The 19,928-nt window shown below is 43.6% G+C and overlaps 1 protein-coding gene and 1 pseudogene across 3 annotated transcripts in view; one reads left to right on the top strand and one right to left on the bottom strand.

The window, feature by feature from the left end:
- The first annotated feature begins 9,752 nt into the window (after positions 1-9,752).
- On the top strand, positions 9,753-10,313 carry LOC120849757 (annotated as a pseudogene).
- Positions 10,314-15,070: 4,757 nt separating this feature from the next.
- LOC8051722 (protein CutA homolog) overlaps positions 15,071-19,928 on the bottom strand; it is a 30,048-nt gene continuing 25,190 nt past the window's right edge. For all 3 annotated transcript variants that reach the window (XM_029985477.2, XM_040222336.1, XM_029985478.2), the window contains exon 7: positions 15,071-15,218. In XM_029985477.2, the coding sequence (XP_029841337.2) occupies positions 15,129-15,218 (90 nt within the window). In that variant the 3' untranslated portion in view covers positions 15,071-15,128. The remainder of the gene's footprint in view (positions 15,219-19,928) is intronic.

Raw genomic sequence — 19,928 nt, 5'->3', positions numbered from 1 at the left:
TTTTTTTTTCGAAATGAGCCAATTCTATGTCAAGCGAAACTGAGATAAAGTCATATGTTTGCGTATCAGTGAGCCATGTACTGCGGCCACCTCCGCAGTGGTCTTCGTCGCATACTATGACCGATTCAAGTTTAAAAACATAAGATCGGTGCACCGACGGGTATAGTTCTTGTTTCAGCAGAAAATACCTTATTTCGGTTCCTAGATTCACCCAATTTAGAAAAAAAAAAAAAAAAGCTTTTTGAGTAGAGTTTCAGGTTAGTTTCCTATATAGACACACCAAATGTATGGTAAGAAACTTTCGCGACACCTGAGTGCCAGCAACTGCTGACAGAATGTGAACACGCCGTGCTGCCACGTACTGGTCGACTCGACAAAAGCCGCTTTTCTTATACCTACAAGCAATGTCGGTCAGTTCTGAAATCTCTCGAAAGCTGCCTTAGAAAGGAAGAAAAGTGAGTCCACAAAACACGCAACGTTTTGTCTAATCCAATCTTTATTTCATATGTAGGCACGGTGCACTCATCGAATCCCGGAGAAAAGCTCACCGGAGAAAAGCTCACCGGAGATAAGCTCACCGGAGATAAGCTCACCGGAGATAAGCTCACCGGAGAAAAGCTCACCGCAAAACCGCCGGATGCGGAGAAAAGCTCACCGGCCATTGAGCGTATGCGGAGAAAAGTGTATAGATATTTTTTCTTCTTTTTATACAGAGGCTGTTGGATCATGCGTAACATATATCAATTTATTATCATTAAAATTTGGCAGCTTTGTAAAAAAGAAAATGTCCTTTTTTGTAATATTTGTTAAGGTTATTCGATATATTGCTCCCAAATTAATAATTACGGGCGAGTGTTTTCTGTGGCTTACTCTTTAGGCAACGAAAGCCTATCTAAAAACTTTATGAACTTGAAGAACAGGAAAAAGCTAAAAAAAGTTAATGCTGACTGCCTAAAACTTAAAAATCAAAGCTGTAAATGCCGAAAATCCAAAAGTGCATGCGCAACAACGCGGTGCCTGAAATTCTCTTTGAAGCTTTTGTTAAGCTTTGAAAACAGAATAAAGCAGTCAGTAGGATATGAAAGCTTTTTTCTTCCACGGACATGCACGCTTTCTAGCCGTTTGTGCTGATGTTTCCACAGGTTCCCTTTGTGTGATTGTACCCTTCTACGGGGAGCCACCTATGACCTTCAGAGGTGCACACTGTCACCATTATTACTCGTGAGCTATATAAGAACTAGTCTTTTGTAAGGCAGGTAGCGAATTGGGCGAGTTGGTAAACGCTATACATGATGAAAACCGCTCAAACGACGACGGAGTGAAGACAACAAACACGACACGACAAAGCTGTTCGCGCAACTAAAGTTTTGATCGTGAAATTAACAGAAACAAAACAGCGTAGCCGGCACTGATTACATCAACAAACACCTACTTATTTATTAGGCACAACACAATGTGTGGAGCTCAAGCAGTTCACACACCGCTATTTATATTAGCTCGCAAAAAAGAAACCTCTTTATCTGACGGAGCTAGTGACGGCGCCTTTTTTATGCAGAATAAAGCTAAGCTAAAAAAAATATCGGTGACCTTTTCTCCGCTTCTGCCGGTTTTGCGGTGAGCTTTTCTCCGGTGAGCTCATCTCCGGTGAGCTTTTCTCCGGTGAGCTTTTCTCCGCCGCCCGCACTCATCCCTAGGAACCTGGAAATGGAGTGAAACTGGAAATGGAGAGAAATGATTCACGAAATTCTGTTCGAACCTTCAGTCATTTTAGAGGTTGGAAATATCGATGCAACTGGCCCACGGAGCGCTTTACTTTGGCATTACCTCTGCATCATGCCAGGACTGCTGAGGCTCGGCACTCATCACTTTAGATATCGCATTAGTCCTAAGGGCGTTTGTGAAAACACAGCGAGCGAAATCACCAAGTTGTTAAAGGTAATTTCAAGTCGCAGTCGTACATGTAAAGATCAAATACTGCCGGTCGCGAGGACCTCGCTGTGGTCCGCGACAACACCGTGTCAACATGTCAGACGTCTCGAGCGGACGGGCATTCGTAGGTTTGGCTCTGCTGCTGCACTCGATATTTTATCCAACTCTTACATCAAAGTCATGTAAGTGAAGGCCATGTGATTGAACCCAAGAGACCATTTGCTATATTACCCAAGCATCAAGGAGAATGCAGGAATTGGTGTTCCACGCGCCACACGCGCACGCCTTCCCCGTATAAAAGGTTCAAAGTAAGTAACCAAAATAAAGAATTAATGAACGTGCGTGAAAGACTCCATTTGTTTTAGGTATCTATTTTAGAAACGTTACTAATTAATGCTGAGGCCAGCACGTGTTGCGCGTGCAACCCCAATCGCTGCATTATCCTTGATGCTAGGGTAATATAGCAATAGGTCTATTTAGGGTGCCTCAAGGTCTATTTCATCTAAGCCGTTTCGTAAAACACAGTTTCATCGAACATCATGGTTTCTGGCGAGATCGTTTCTCGTTTTTGTAAATAGTGTTTTTTTCTTTTAAAGGATAAATATAACGTCACGAATGACAAAGGATGGGGCGTTAAATAACTGAAAAAACTAAAAAACTAAACGTATAATGGGGCGAAGAAAACAGAAGGTTGGCGTCGCAGGCGTCGATGTCGGCGAAACAGCAGGATCGGGACTGACTCCGGCTCTCCACGCGGAGCTCGTTACGTACACGCGTGGGCTTCTGGAACAGCCGGCGTAGAAGGTTCGGCGCGGAACGTTCTAACCTCGAATAAGCCAACAGGGTTCTGGAATTCACCAGAACGCAACATTACAGAAACAATAAAAAAAGGTGTATCCGTGGCCAGGCATCGAACCTCGGCTACTTGCGTGGAAGATAAGCACGGTAACCGTTAGGCCACGGGCGCGCGGCCTAGTTGGCAAGCCGCGCACGCTTTAATATTATGTTCTGCTTTTCTTCTGTTTTGTAGTAAACAACGACTTCCTTCGGTTATGAGGCCTAAGACGAACTTGATACTTTTTGGGGGCCAGGAGTCGTCGGGTGCGAGGCGGGGGTCACATTGTTGCTTTTCGTAGTACACAACTTTGAGGCAATGCCCTGTCTCCATGTAAAAGTTATAAAAAAAAAAGCGTTCCCCACTTTTTTATGTGTTCGCATTCTGCAAAACTGTAGATTCGTCTGCCTTTTCCCCATTTTTCTTAGAAAGTAAGCTGTTCTTCTGGGGCTGAACGAGAACACTTGGTTTTACAAATATACGAACACGCGAAAAGCGCGCGAGCGCTGAGCAAAGTGCGGACGTGAGTTTTAAATATAAGCACCGCAATGCGAACAGTAATAAAATATTTCGTAAATGAGCTTTTCTTTGCATTTGTCGATTTTGCAGTGAGCATTTCACTGGTGAGCTTCTCTCCGGTGAGCTTTTCTCCGCCGCCCGCTCTCCGGTGAGATTTTGTGTCCGCCGCTCAATAGTAACAGCCGACCAAGGGCTCATCGCAGCCAAGACAGTGCAATCGACGAACACCATGATAAAAGGCTTGCGGGTTCTAGTCTAATACATTTACCTCTATTTCATAAAATACTGAATCAAGAGTGTGTTGGTTCGAGTCAAACAAAGACTCTTCAGCGCGACTTTCACAACTTCCAAATTGCAAGGTGTCACGCCTACTACCAAAATGCTTGTTCTGTTTCTAGCTTCACTGGATTCTTTCGCAATGTTTGTTTTATTTGGGTAGAAATCCGCCTCCATAAGCTGACATGCAAAGCGAATGTCGACGAACTCACGTATGTCTCTTCCAGATTTAAAATAAGTAAACATTTTGAATGCATCTCTGCAGAATATTTGAAAACGCCAGATCAAATCACCTATCCTATTTCGAACAGAAAGAAGTGGTAAGACAGTATCTACTCTTTGACCCTTCGGTAGCTTTTGTCTGCCTGCATTTGCTAACTTCAGTCATGCAAGGACCGCTTGAAGCGTGAAATCTTTCACTCCCATTTTCTTGACCCAAAAATGCCAACAAAGATGAAACATCCTCCCAGTAACGCGCTTTGGCGATTGAAAACTAATGACCCTCACCCACCCGCTAAATATCTCCGCCGCTAAACAAAAAAAAAAAAAAAAAAAAAAGAACAACAAGAAACTTTTTACTTGCATTTGTGCGACCCCAAAACACCAACAAAGAACGGAACATCCTCCCAAGGACGCGCTCGGGCGATGTACAACCTATTACTCACTATCGCGATAACCCGCAAAATATCTTCGCCCCCCCCCCCCCCAAACAAAAAAGAAAAAAAACAGAAAAAAAAAAAGAAAGAAAACAAAAATCTGTTTCGAGAGGCATTCTTCCTCAAAATCCCGCCTGTCAACCCAACGACCTTGAAGATGCAAGTAGTCCGGGGCGCAATAACACATTGCGCAATTTCAAGAGCAAGTTTCGCGGAATCACTCATAGATGGCACCACCTGACAGCTGAATTTTTTGACGTTTTGATAGGCTACAAACTTAGTTAAAATTTATTACAACGATAATCCCTGGAAAAAAGATCTTGTAAGAGATATATTCAAAAAGTCCTGGTCTTGAATATTGTGGAGCCTAAATTTGTATTTAGATCCCGGTTTATTTTTAAATGTTTATGAAGCACGGAACGAGGAAAAAAAGGCTTTTTCAGTCATCTTTAAGTTCCTGTAAAACATTTTAAGCGTACAAATCGAAAAATGTAGCGCCACAATATTACTCAGTTTTTTATTATCTTTCTAATAAAACCAATCCCAAGTCAATCCGTCCGGTGGTTCCTGAGAAAAAATACTGAAAAGTTGCTATTGGAATTGCATAGGGCTCGGGAGGTGCGATATCCTCTTAAAGGGGCCCTGCAAGGACTTTTTTCACTGGTTTTTAATTTGCACCGAACCTGAGCGCACTGAACGCAGTAACTTAATGAAACTTTTCTCGAATTTCGGTTTATCTTAAAAGTTATAGGAAAATTAGAATTACAAAAACAAGCAAAAAAGAACCTTCTTCGTGACGTCCTTGGTTGCTTGAGTGGCCGTGAACTAGAGGAGGGGTGGTGAGCTCAGCGAGCGGTCACGGCTGCCGCACTCCGTGTCGGCGGCTCGAGAGGGCGCCACTAAAGCATGTTCTGGCTAGGTTGTATGAAGCGGGCAGCCAGGGCGGCTCGCATTGCATTTGCTGCGCGATTAAACGCTAATTCGGCATGACACTTCATTCGCCACAAACGACAGCAAACACGGGGTAAAGGTCAGTTCAGAACGGGAGTCACTTCGCGCTGCCACACCGCCAAAAGGCCAAACCGCAAGCGAAAGCTGCTCGCCGAAGGCCTTGAAAACACTCGGAACCGGTCGGATCCTCCAGTCCATACGACCGCAGCGCCGCCGCGTACATCCGGGACCTTTCTACGCTCGTCGCTCGTTGGTGCCTGATCCCACTACGCCTTTCTAGTATGCGCCGTCATTTCCACCGCTTGTTGGCGGATATGTCGACGGGACATTTCTTGTTTCCGTAGTTTCTAAACTGCATTTGTTTCATTTCTGATCAACAAAAACTACTTTCATAAATAATTGAAACGGTTCGCGTCACTTATATCTTGTATTTCGACTAAAAAGAAGCTTCTAACGGCTCTGACCAGTAGTAATCTCAGGACCAAAACGTCACATTTTGCGTGCTTTCGGCACCGCGGGTCGCCCCCGTAGGTGGAGGAGGTTTCCGCGTCGCCCGGTGAAAATATGACGCATTGATATTTAGTTACTCTCTCCGTGCCCGCTGGCTTGCCCGAACCCCAAGAGACGTGAAAACCACAAAAAAAAAAAAAGGGTAGACGCTTAAATATGATTGCATGGCGCCTTTAATAATACCTTATATTGATGGTTACCTTTTTGATATATAATCAATCGTGTCTGGCGTTCTTCGAGGGGTATTTTATGCCCTTTCTTGTTTAATTTATGCATAAACGACATTGTAAACGTAAATAAAAACGTGCTAAATATGTCACATATGCTGACATACGTTTGTTATTTGCAGGTGACTGCAGTCTCGAACCAGCAAATTGGGAGAATCAAACATTGCAGCAGCTGTCTGGAGTAAAAATTAATGTGAACAAAACTAAAGCCGTTTTACTTCACGCAAAAAAAAAAAAAAATGTGACTTTCTATATTCGTCGAAAATAGGGGCTTTAACCAGTATTAAAACACTTGGGGCTATTTTCAGGGAAACAATGACTTGGGGTGGCCATCCGAATTATAGTATTTTGATAAAGTTGTCACGGAAGGTTGCTATATTATTGCCATTGCTGTATTCTTCCGAGAAATGTGAGACTAGTATTCCATAACGCATTATTGCTTTCAGATTTACACTATTGTCACCTAGTCAGTGGACACGGCAACCCCGCCGTGGCAGCGTCGCTTAACATGCATCCCATCATGTTTACGCAGATCGTCCTTGGCTGCTTGCTCTACGTACCGTCGCTATCGGTGGCAACTTCGGCTGGAGAATTCCGCGCTGGCTGCAATCTGCTGCCGTGCGTCGAGACAGCTGCGTCATCGATTACACGGGTCCACGTGGCGAACTACCACGGCACAAAGCTCACGCGCATGACTACATCAGCTGATCACCTCGGCACAACTGGGCTTAAAAACTGGATGACTGCGGTTCCTACCTTCAGTGGACACGGCAACCCCGCCGTGGCAGCGTCGCTTAACATGCATCCCATCATGTTTACGCAGATCGTCCTTGGCTGCTTGCTCTACGTACCGTCGCTATCGGTGGCAACTTCGGCTGGAGAATTCCGCGCTGGCTGCAATCTGCTGCCGTGCGTCGAGACAGCTGCGTCATCGATTACACGGGTCCACGTGGCGAACTACCACGGCACAACGCTCACGCGCATGACTACATCAGCTGATCACCTCGGCTGATCACCTTGAATTGAACTCGCTCTACCGACAAGTTGATGATCTTGATAATCGTTCACGTAGAAACAACTTGATTGTGAGGGGAATCAAAGAAGAAACTCTTGAAACTGAGCAAGTTTTACTGAGGCTTGTAAATCATGAAGTATTCGACGGTATACTGAAAGTGAAACTCGACTCCATCGAACGAATTCACAGAATCGGAAAACACACACCTGGTAGAATTCGACCAATTATATTGAAATTTGCTGACTTCCGAGATAAAATGAAAATTCTTAATAATTGTTCTAAGCTCAAGGGCACCAACATTAGCATTAATGAAGACTACTCGAAAAGGGTTGTGGAGATTCGGAAACACTTATGGAACTCTACCGCTGATGAACGAAAGGAGGGAGCAAAAGTAAAGTTAATGTTCGATAAAATCAAGATCAACAATGTCCTCTACGCTTGGAACGAAGTTGCCAATATAAGATACAAGTGTTTCACTTCACCAAACACACAAGAACAATGACATAATAAAAAGAGTTTCAAATTAATTAACATAAATGCCCGGAGCATCTTAAACAAGGTTGAGCTTATTGAAAGCATTGTTCTGGAACATGAACCAGACATTATGGTAATTACTGAGACGTGGCTTCATAAAGACATTTTAGATAGTGAAGTTACACCAGAAAACTACAGAATAGTGAGAAAAGACAGGGGAGCACGTGGTGGAGGCGTTGCAATTCTAATTAAAAATAATATCACATTTACTGTTTTGGAGGACGCTGAAGCCATTGAGTCAGTATGGATCCAGATAAAACTCAACGACCATGCCGTTGTCCTAGGTGGAGTTTACAGGCCACCTAATGCTCCAGTCGACTTCTTACTCAAACTACGCGATTACATGGACTCTGCAATACGGTCTCATAGTATTTTGTTAGTGGGGGATTTCAACTTACCAGGAATAAAATGGAATAAACTTTCAGCCGGAACAGCGGAAGTGGCTAGTTGTGACCAACTACTGGAACTTGCTTTCTGTTATAACTTGACGCAAGTCGTCACTGGGGAGACACGAGTGTCTTCCACGACCTCGTCCCTACTCGACCTAATCTTTGTTTCAGCCAACCTAAACGCTGCTCTTCCAAACTGCGAAATTTATGAGGGAATATCAGATCACAAAATGATAGTCATGACATTAAACGCAAATCTCGGCACAATCGACTGTCCATCGCGTAAAACATTCCTGAATTTTGAAGCCGCCGACGATGTTAGTATTTTAGACTACCTTGAAAAGTCATTAGACGATTTTCAGTTGCTCCACCAGACATCTGTCGGTACAGAAGTTTTGTGGAACTATTTTGTTGAAGTCGTTCAGCACTCCATTAATCAGTTTGTGCCTACTCATACAAAAACGACCAGGAAAAAAAGTCCTTGGATCACTAGAGATATCATTCACAGAAAGAGAAGAATAAAGCGTTAGCGGAAAACCCTTAAAAGTAATCCAAATATCGATAAAAGGGTGCAACTTCACGCCATGAGTCATGATTTGAAAATACTTGTGAAAGACTCGAAGAGCAAATTTTACAACGTCACACTGAAAAAGTTCCTTACTGATGACCCTGCGAAATTTTGGCGTTATATTAATCCGCGTGCCAAATCGGGAAGTGACTCCGGCAACACTCAAGAACGCGTTGAAGATTTTAATTCCTTCTTTTCTTCTGTTTTTACGCGAGATAACGAAATTTTGCCGGGATTTAAAGATTTCTCTGAGTATCCTTCAATTGGAGATATTGAAATACATGAAGAAGGAGTTTTAAATTTATTACTTAATATAGACGTGAAGAAAAGTTCCGGTCCCGACGGAATTCCGAATGCGTTCTTAAAAAGGTACGGTGAATGGGTTGCTAAGTATCTTACTTTAATTTATCAATCATCCTTAAATGAAGGTCACGTGCCTAAAGCCTGGAAGTCTGCCAGAATTATACCTATTCATAAAGGCGGTTCGGAGAGTTGTGTAGAACATTTCCGCCCCATATCTCTTATTAGTACATGCTCCAAACTCCTCGAACACATCGTTTCTAAACATATGTTGACTTTTCTAAATGACCATAATATACTGTATGAATATCAACACGGCTTCCGCAAGGGTCTGTCTACGACCACACAACTTGTTGAAACCGTGCATGATCTTGCTCAATCTATTAACAACCGAAGTCAAACTGATGTGATATTCTTGGACTTCGCAAAAGCATTCGACAAAGTGTCACATCCTAAATTGTTGCTTAAAATTGATACCATATTTAAGAACCCCATAATTACAAATTGGTTTTCTTCCTATCTTTCTTCGAGAGTTCAGTTTGTCGAATCCGGAGAATATAAGTCTAGCTTTGCACCTGTCCTTTCGGGAGTTCCACAGGGTAGTGTACTGGGACCACTATTATTTTTAATATTTATAGATGACCTCCGCTTTGGGATTTCTGTTCCAATGAAGTTGTTTGCGGACGACTGTGTATTGTATAATAACATTGAAACCCAACAAGTTCACATCGAACTAAGCAATAACCTCAGCAAAATTAAACAATGGTGCGATGAGTGGCAGATGGAGTTAAATCCCTCGAAAACGGTATTGATGACAGTTACACGAAAAAAGAAATTTTTAAGTTATGATTATTTTTTAGATGGCACTAAACTCCTCCGTGTGGATGAACACAAATACTTAGGATTAGCATTCACGAGTGACTTACGATGGAACACTCACATTGAAAAAGTCTCATCAAAAGCTAACAAGGCACTCTGGTACCTTAGAAGAAACATAGCTAGCGCCACACCAGAAATAAAAAAATATATCGTATAAAACATTGGTGAGACCAGTTCTCGAATATGCGAAAATTGTTTGGGACCCATATACAAAGATCAATATTACTAGACTCGAAAGGGTTCAGCGGCTTGCAGCTAGATTCATCTTTAGTAAATATAGCCGCACAGATTCTCCCACTGAGCTATGCTGCCGTGCCGAGCTCCCAGCTCTAGAATTAAGAACAAAGTGTGAGCGTATGAAGTTTTTGTTCTTAATTTTTCATGATTTAATTTGCATAAAAAAATCTAACTACATGGACATACGCTTGGGTGAATCCACAAGGCACCGTCATGCTATAAGAGAGCCGTCTGTTAGAAACGATTGCTTCAAGTATAGTTTCTTTGCTAGAGCAATTACGGAGTGGAATGCTCTGCCAAGTGGCACTGTCACCCTAACCTCAATTAATGAGTTTGTTAAAAACGTTGAGAGCTTAGTACTTTGTCACGCGTCGTAAATGTTGATTAGTCACGATGCCTATCTAGTGTTCTACTCTTACCCTCAGAGTCCATTTCCATCATTTTTTTTGTCACTTGTTGTGTTGGCGTTAATCTGTATAAGTACTTGAGCACTTCGAATGCTGTATCATTGCCTGTCTAGTCACCAAGTCATATAATAACAGCATCTTTTTTTTTTTTTTTTCTCTTTTCGTGCTTTTTGTCGCAGCAGGTATTAGTATTCTCTGCCGCCGTTCTCTCTTTTTTTTCCTTATTGTGCATTGTTGTTTGCATGTATGTGATTTACTGCATTGTATTACCCACTCCTGTAAAAGCCCTGTCTAGGGCTGACAGTATCAATAAATAAAAATAAATAAAATAGTCTGGAGGAAGACTGTATGAACGTGTGAAAACGGCGACAGTTCTACGTTAGGTCAAGCCCCCAAAACGAGCAGTTTTTTCGTACTTCCTCTTTGTCCCTCCTATCGGCAAAGCCGCCACGAGAGGTTAACCAATATCCCCACATCTCCCTTACTTATCACTCCAAGGGTTTTAAATGCTCATAAATATTTTTTAGGGGAACGCATACATATTTCGCTCCTCGTATGAGTGTGGTGGTTTTGCCGCAAGGAGGTTCAGTCTCTGGAAGATCTGTTAGGGAAACCTGCACCTTAACGTTGCTGTCTGGCTTGGTACTGGAATCAGATATGTTATGTTTCTGCGAATGTGGTCGCCGCCATAGGCGTAGACTATGAGGGGAGGGGGTGGGGGGGGGGGGGGGGGGGGCAACGGGGCTCGTGCCTCCCCTGGTGAAATCTGCACCCCCCCCCCCCCCCCCCCCGGGCCATGATCCTTACCGAGACGCTGTTTACGTGCCATGTAACGAGCTTCTAGTAGCGACATGCAAACAAAATAACGCGCACGTTGCCTTTATTAGGGAGTTTTAGAATAGCGCACGCTAGAGCTTTGCGTACGCAAAGAATAGCGTCGTCGCCACTGCGCATGCTCCGAACGCAAACCAGGTTTTGCGCTTTGCGCGCGCAATTTTAGCGTGCTTTATTTTTCGGAAATAGCGTGCGTATGGAAAGAGTCTTTGCGCTTCTCCGAGGGGCATTCGTGATGAGAAGTTGGCTGAAGCCAAGACAAGCAGAGTTAAAAAATGGCGGCTCCCAAGATTATGTCGGCGGCTGCTTTGGCGGCGTCGTGAATGCGACGTCGGCGGCATCCTCGCGACTGCAATTTTCATTACAGGACGACATTGTACTCGGTTTGGCAGCGATCATCGGCAACTTGATGCTTGTGACGGCGATGGTACGATGCGCGAAGGTCAGTACACGAGACCTCTCTTGCCGAGGCGACGCAAGCGGACACGACCGGTCAACCGCTCGCGTCGCATTGTCATGTTTAAACAAATCTAAAATAGTACTCTGGACCAAAAAAAACGTTTTTTTTTTTTTTCAATATTTACAGCATTTCGTGTGTGAAATAAAAATTGTGACTGTATCTTGGTGGCGTCGCAAGCGCGAGATGCTGGGGCTTTTGCGTCGCGACGGAGAAACGCGGTTCTAAAACTCTCTCGCGTCGCGCGCGCTAATACAAGCGCTAAATTTAGCACTAGCGTGCGCTAAAATTGCGTACGTTATTCTAAAACTCCCTATTGACAATATACATGGGAAATGGAATTCCAGCGTGTTTTCGTTAGCGTGAATCTCCAGTTCTGGCAAAAAAAAATAACGCCGAAACACCCCCCCCCCCCCGGGAAAATGGAAAGTCTACGCAGCTGGTCGCCGCCATCAGTGTTAACCAAAGTGTGACCTATGTTAATTTGCACTGCTCTGCACCACTTCTTACCGTTGCAAGTCGACTATCCACAGATGTGTTCCGTCGTCCAAGTCAATCAGGTCTCTGACCCAATGTCGGCGATCGAAGTCTTGCTCATGTTTTTGTTGCTGCGAGGTCTCAAAGGTTCTAACGCTGTTAAAACTAGGAAGGCAGAGAACGAGGCACTCGTCAGCAACTGGAAGAGTTGTCCGCAGCCTCCGTACCTTTAGGAGTTCTGCTGGACTATACTCATTTAACAGTGAAGCTGTTTAAGGCAAGGGCTCCATGGTTTTTTTCGTGTGCAGTGACTAAAACCTTTACTCTCGCACCGCCACACGCGCCGCACGCTTACGCCTTCCCCGTATAAAAGATTCGAAGTAAATAACCAAAATAAAGCGTTGGTGAACGCGCGTGCAAGGTGCCATTTGTTTTAGGCTTGTTACTTTAGAACAGTTACTGCTGCAGATGCCGGCACGTGCGGCGCGTGGTACACTATTACCTGCATTATAGCGTCCTCTATACTGACAAAGCCTTGCAAAGCCTGGCAGATCGCCACGAGGAGCGGCCGCCGAAATTGAAAAGGTAGAGCGGCAGTCAACGGACGAGAGAAGAGCCACGTGACAGGTGCCCCGCTGCGGCGGGACGCCGATACACACCTCTCCCGAGCGATGGAATGTCCGCTCGTGCTCCTCGCGCTACTGCTTCTTTTCTCGTCTGGTTTGAAAACCATGTTTCGAGGCCTCGCCGCTGCAAAAGCTGTGCGCTGACGTCCTGGTTGCTCGAGAAATGTTCTGTGCAACCAGATCCTCACGCTAACCACGCCGATGAAACCAGCCGAGTTGTCGCCGTTTCGTCGTCGTTCTTTTGGAACCGCAAGCCGCAAATTCTGATTCGGAATGAAACGGGACAGAGAAATACTGTGCCTAGATTTGAGAGAGTTTCCAACCGTTCGATAGCCGCGTTTGAATTATGAACTGCCAAAAAGTTACGAAAAGACGAAAGCGTCGATCGGGCTGGCGCCGTCGCTCTTGCGTTTGCTCGCCTTCTTTCCACGCGGCAAGACAACACATGCGCACGTACGAGCAATCTGCGCTGGAGCCGACTCCGTGGTTTCAGCTTCGCTTGCTCCCTCTTTTAAATCTAGGCTCTCTAAAACAGGATAGATGGACAGAGGAATGTATGAATAGCGGCAGTTCGACGGCGACTTGCGCCACCCAACCACGTTTTTTTTTTACTTGATTATATTGTTTAAGCCTGTTTACTAAGATTTAACCCTCTCTGCTTATTTGTGTGAAATAAAATCCCGAGTGCCCTTTTTCTTCCTTATAATTGAGACGAAATACCGCAAATGCACCTTTTCTGAGATATATAAATATAAAAAAGTAAATGACTGTAACTATGTTTTTTTTTTGTGACGCTTAAGGTAGATAGATTATGTTTACGCCATAAAATTGGATCTCTAGTGTCCAACGTTCATCAGTAACTGCTTCTTTTTTTTAACCATAATTCTTAGGCATTTGCTTTTTTTTGTTTCGCACGAGATGCATCTTCTGCACCAGGCGCATACTCTGCACTTATAATAATCTATTTCGCAGCACACTTTGAAAAATTTCTACAAATAAAATCACTATTCAATATTCAATTCGATATTCGTTTTTTTTTTTTTTTCTTAATTCGATTCGGTATTTGATTCAAAAACTACTATTCGGTATTTGCACACCCCTAATATTTATGTTTGTTTACGATTGGGATGGTTTGCCTTCTAGCACTGCAAGCATTGCTACATTCATTTTGATAGTGCTCTAGATATATATTTTTTTTTAATTATAAGTAAATAATCATGCCAACTAGTTCTTGCTAACTAAAATGTCAGTTTATGTATTTCTGTATAATCTCATGCCCTTATATTCTGTACACCTCCATGCCTTTGGCCAGCAAAATTCTTCAAATAAATAAATAAAATGTACCGCAATATACCTTTATAGCCCCCGAGCTAAAGCGGGAACACGATTGACAACGAGAGCGGTGCATTTCGGCACCGCGCGATCAGTGGCGCGTGCCATGAGACGAGACACGGAGATTCGGGCGACATGGTGGATCGACATTCGGCGCTGGCCGGCTGCTGCCCTGGAACTTCTAACCTTTTGTAAATATTGTAAATATAAATGCATGGTTACTTAAACCAATCTCGCTACATTTATATTTACAATATTTACAAATGATTATAATTTCTAGGGCAGGAGCCAAGCAGCGCCGGACGTTGATCCACCATAGTTGCGCTTGAAGTTTTTATACAACATTTATAACAATAAAACTGGCATTAATAGCTCATTTTACTTATTACCACCAAATTATATCTCAAAAATAAAAGACCACATTCATAAGATTAGAGAATACCGCACCAGGACGGAATTGGGCAAAAATTCTTTTTTTGTTAAAACAATTAAGGAGTGGAATGCCTTGCCCAGTGCGATTGTGTGTGCCGTGAATTCAGAAATGTTTTTTCAGAGCTTATTCGCCCCCTGCGATAATGCCTGATGGCGCTGCAGGACAATGATGAATAAAGAATAAAGAATGTCGCCCCGAATCGGTATTGTGGCACGCACCGCCGATCATGTGGGGCCGAAACGCACCGCTCCGATTTTACACCACATTCTAGCATACTTGGTGTTATACACTAACATTTTAATATGCTCTTAGTAAACAAAAAGTATAGTTCAAGTATATCTCCATAGTTCATAAAATTAATATATGTTTAGCGTATTGCCTTTTGTCACCTCCCACATTTCTATCGCAATCTCTGCAATTACCAGGTACCCCTGCACAAACCTCATGAACTACAGTTTGCGTACTCTAAATGGGCAGGAAGGTTAATGAGCATCCACTTGAAATAGCCGCAAGCTCATGAACAGCCAGAGAAACAAGACTATTAAAAACGCATCAGTTGAAGAAAAAAAAAAGTCAAAAGCAACGTGGGACAAATGGCCACCAAGCTGTACCTATGAATGAAGGCAGCAGGGCTCAACTGAAGCAGAGAACAGAAAACCCATGACGGTGGTCTTTTTTGTTAAAGCCATTCGCAACAAATGATGAGCCCTTTATTATTCAAAAAGTATGTAAATTGCCTATTTGGTGCCAGAAGGGGCATCACCATCTCCAGCTGCTGGAACCACTTCAGACAGCCACTTGAGGTAGGGCGGGTTTCCGTGCTGTATCTGCATTCACAACAGCCAATACAAAAGTTGTCAAAAAAAAAAAAAACCCATATAAATGATGCCCAGGCCAACCCCCCCCTTTATTCAATTCCAAATGTGATAGATATGAAAGGCAAACTAGACTGTATAACATAATGCTAACATGACAACAAAAGTTCATCGCAATTTACACACAGTTAGTGGCGAGTCACAAAGTTTACCATTAAAGTTCATTCTTTATCTTTTAATGCTAAAGCATTAACTGTCTCATGGAGCGAGCTGACGTCATCAGTTTGAAGCGTGAAAACTGCTCCTAGTTTCCGCGAGCCTTCGGTTCCATTGGCTGGCGCGCCTCGACGGGGCTCCCATTGGCCGCTGCGCCATGGCCTCCGAGATCCCGAAACGCGCACGCGTTAGTACACAGCAGACGACAAAGGGGGCGGACGAGCAGACGACAAAGGCAGCGGACGAGCGGCTTGCAGGCTTTCGCATTCACAACTCATAAAAAATGCTTAGGTGTACCGCAAGCTTTTTTATTTTCCATGCTCATGAACAGCTGCCTGAATAATGATGCAGAAACACCTTTTTGGTTTTCAATTATGTAGAATTTGCAAGGTATATGTACATGGGTAGCGAAGCTTCCATAGAAGCCCACATGTCGAAAAAATGGCGGCCCATGGAGCTGCTTTAGCGCCATCTATGAGTCGTGGGGACACTTCCGGCGGAACAAAAAATCAACAGGAAATTACGACACTTCCGGAAAAAAACGTGACGTCATGCGTGCGTGCGGTTTGGCGCGAAAATTAAACAAAACTAATTCCAGAGATTACAGGTAAATGAACGACATATACACTAAAAAGTCTCAAACATAGCTCCGTGTTTGAGCTTTGTTTGATACTTTTTAGTGTATGTCGTTCTTTTTACCTGCAGTCTCGGCTTTTTCTTGGGGTGTTTACACCTTGTGTTTACTCTATACTGGAATACTGGATCGTTTACACCCTTATTTGCCCTTGCTCTTATATTTTGTTCGAAATGTTTTTTTTTTTCTGCAGCCGACTTTTTTAGCCGACCTGCTATGAGAGTAGTTTCATTTCGTCACAACCATCGTGTCTTTGCACTGTGGTCAAACTCCAGCCGCAGTGTTTTGCTTTTTGTTCCTTCAGGATCCCTGGGAAGTATGTGAGAAACCTTAAAGCAAATTTTGTAATGTCACAAAAAAGAGTGAATGAAATTGCTGGAGTGTGTTGGGCGTATGAAATACACAACAGTAACTCTAATGCAAGTCCAACGTCGCTTTAACAGTCGCGTTTTATTTGTTTTATTCACTTACAATCATTCACTCAGATTACTCACTAGAATTATACAATCGGTATCAACTATTTTCAAAAGGTCATGGTCGAAGAAAATTTGTAGATCGGTACATAAGGCACACTGTTATAACATAAGACATTGTACAATCGGCTGGATGTTGTGAGGACATTGACAGTTGATAGTCAGCCACTAATAACTCGGAGGTTCCACAGTGCTTCGACGACAACTGAGGCCACCACTGTAATACACAGAAAAGCCCCACTTTTCTACACATTCCTTGGGCAAGGTACCATAATGCTGCAAATATCTTAACTTGCATCTGCTGGTGCTGCTACACTGCAACGCAGCGATTGTTTGGTGCAGGTCAAGGAAGCCAAGTGGAGTAAACCCTCTTGGAGCCCTGTGGTATGCTGCACTTCATAAGCCAGTGTTGCTTCACAGCTTTAAACTTTATATATGTGAATAAGTTAGATGACTACATTACTCCTCAAGAAACCGAAGAAAATGAAAGGCTCGAATAGAACATGCCTGCGCTGCTTTAAAAAGTACTCTGGGTGGTCTCGCATACGTGGTCTGCGCACTTGCTGCCTAGCTTTACACTTTGCTACTGTATGAAATAGTCAGCATTTTTTTTTCTCGCGCGAACCAGTGCAGAATGACTCTGGCATTCAGAGAAAACAAATTATCATAAACACTTTCGTCACATACAGTCAGACACTTCGAAATATTCTGGTTAAAAAGGACACAAAGAGTCCGTCCTACGTTCTCCTTTGAAATTAGGTTGTTGATACATGTCTCGAAGACTTCCTCACAAGCTTCAACAAATAATATGAAAGAAGCAGAAGGAACTGAGAGGATTCTAAAGTGGGAGTCGGCAGTTCCTTTCACACTCAAATACAAGAGCACTTGATTTCCCTAAGAAAAACACGCATTTTCTGTCCTCAACTGATATTTCTGGAATGTTCCTACACAGAAATGAACCTTGAAGAATATCGATGCCAGCCACCCAGCAAAATAAACCATGTTGTTCTCTCCTATTGCCAAGGGGTAGTTTGAAGGCGAATCGTCTGCCGTGGTAAGAAAAACTGTGCTTCCTAAGGCAAGACGAGGAGAATGTGCCAAAAGGCCTGCTGGGAACGTATAGCAAGGAGAGACATGTCATCAGCACAGTTTGATTTTTCCGGCAGCTTGAATAGGTTGCTAATCAAAAGTTGCCCAGAACGCAGCCTGAAATTGACGGAAAGTGGAGTTCGTTTTTGCACCTGATTTTGAACGTATAACAGCAAAAGTGTTTTCAAGGGTGTCCTTGTTCAGATGGCGGCTTAAAAGGTGGGAAAAACCGCAATTAACCGCGAGGTGACTGCTGAGCAGCAGTAGATACCTAACTGTTAAGCAGAAGCCACAAATGCAGTGCGGCTGCCTTCCACATCCGAGTACTTGCAGGCTCTTAAAAACCAGAATGCACTCTTTCAGAAACTCCTCATGGATAGAGCCGTTACAGATTGCAGAGGCATATGGCGTCTTTGCAGATTTCTGCGAGCTATTTAGGCTGTCAAAGAGACGGTTGATTCTTTCAACGAATCTCGCTGTGTGAACAGCTGTGGCTGGCAATTGCTAAGAAGTAACAAGGGCATACATTGCAGCTGCGCAGTGATTGCTAAACACTTGAGCTGCTAGCTTCAACGACATCTTTGACAAGAAGGTCAAATTAAAATGCTTCTCCTTCAGCTTTGGCATACAACCGGTCTCAAGTTTACGGTCCTTTTCATAAGCTTCCTTGATGTAGGAACTTTACACTATGTAATCACCAACTTTTTAGTCGTATTTAAATAACATGTTTCTTAGTCACTTCAAAAGGTGCGGAGCATCGAAAAGAAAAAAAAGTGGCTTGCCATTGATCTCTACGTAAGGCTTTTCGGCAGTTACGATGCTTGAAAAAGAGACACGTTCTGGCACCGTTCATCACATACAACAGCTACCGGCTTCAGGCCAGCGTCCAGAAGGGCGCTGTAGCACTGGAAAAAGAGATCTTTTAGTACATCTGAAGGTGTGCCTTTGTGAGCAAAAAATAGCAAAGCGGCTGCTTCCACGGTGTTCGGACTCCTTTCGCCATGAACATAAGAGCCTTATTTGCCAGTTTTTTGCCTTGCTGTCCACTATGTTCTTTAAGTCTTTCAAACCTGTCAGACGAGGGGTTGTATGAAAGCTCTTTTTTGATGTGCATTTCATCAGACTATGCTGCAGGCCCGATCGGCTCGAGGAAAAGAAGCTGCCCGCCTCTTTATCAGCTCGAAAATGCCAGGGTAAAATCCAATCTTTAGTGGCACACCCTGAAGCCATATAGCTGCAGTGACCTTACTAATGGCAGCCTGAGCAGTCGCCTGCGATACTTATAGCCTTTGGGGCTATGAAAGTAGAGGCCTAAAGCCAAGGCTTTGTTGTGGCTGCACCATCTCTGGCCAAACCGGCTCACATTGCTCATTCTAAGCTGGGCTTCAACGAGTGCGGCGACACGAGGAGACACATGAACGCGGACACTCTCAACGACTTTGGCAACAGTCCTCATCTGACGTTGTCGTTGCAGCCTTCTTTGCAGCCTCTTGTTACGCTCTTGTAGCTGTCGCACCTTGGCTCTCAGGCGTTCACCTTCTTGTCGCCGATGCTGCGGCTTTTGCAGGGTGCTGCAATTTGGCAAATGACCCCCAGATTAGGTTTCCAAGAAAAACTTGCAATCGCCATCAATTTATTAAATGTGTAATCTATTCACGCTCAAGAACATTCCTCAATGATCTGAAGTGTCTTTAAACAAGAACCGCAAGTTTGAAAAACTACACACGCAATTCAAGTTTAGGAAAGCAATAATAGATCTTTATGTCGGACTAGGCGCTTCATGTTGGCCAGAGACCTGATAGTCCAAAAAGACAAGGGCGCACACAGAAACATGCAAGTCGGAATAGGCATCCAAACTGTGAAATGCATTTTCTTAAAGCTTGACCATACCTTACTTATGCCCATGGCATTGTAACAGTGAAGCGCTCGCACAACAACAGGCGACTAAAGTTTGGCAGATAGGACAAGGGACCATAACAGGCTCAGCATCACACACATATGACCACGGCAGCTTTTCGATAACATTAAAAAACACTGTCTTACTTGAGGTTTTGCGGGAAGACTTATGATTCAGTGAAGCCGGTTCAGCTGTTTTGATTTGACGGTGTTAACACCTGCGTGTGGAACATTTTTTTTTGTCTTTTTGTGTGCTTGACAATGACAATACCATGAAATAAAAATGTGGTGAACTTTGAACAAACTTCGATTTGTAGCTGCCAGCTAGTCGGTCTGGTGTTATGTGACCCCTTGCGTCATCTGCTTTCAAGATAAAGTTTAGTATTCCCTGGTGTTTTTCGAGCCTTGGCTTTT

Source organism: Ixodes scapularis, unplaced genomic scaffold, assembly GCF_016920785.2.
Source record: "Ixodes scapularis isolate PalLabHiFi unplaced genomic scaffold, ASM1692078v2 PGA_scaffold3__209_contigs__length_174095766, whole genome shotgun sequence".
In the NCBI taxonomy this organism is placed as follows: domain Eukaryota; kingdom Metazoa; phylum Arthropoda; class Arachnida; order Ixodida; family Ixodidae; genus Ixodes; species Ixodes scapularis.
Note: the sequence above shows the minus strand (reverse complement) of the source record. Positions and strands in the feature narration are given on the sequence as shown.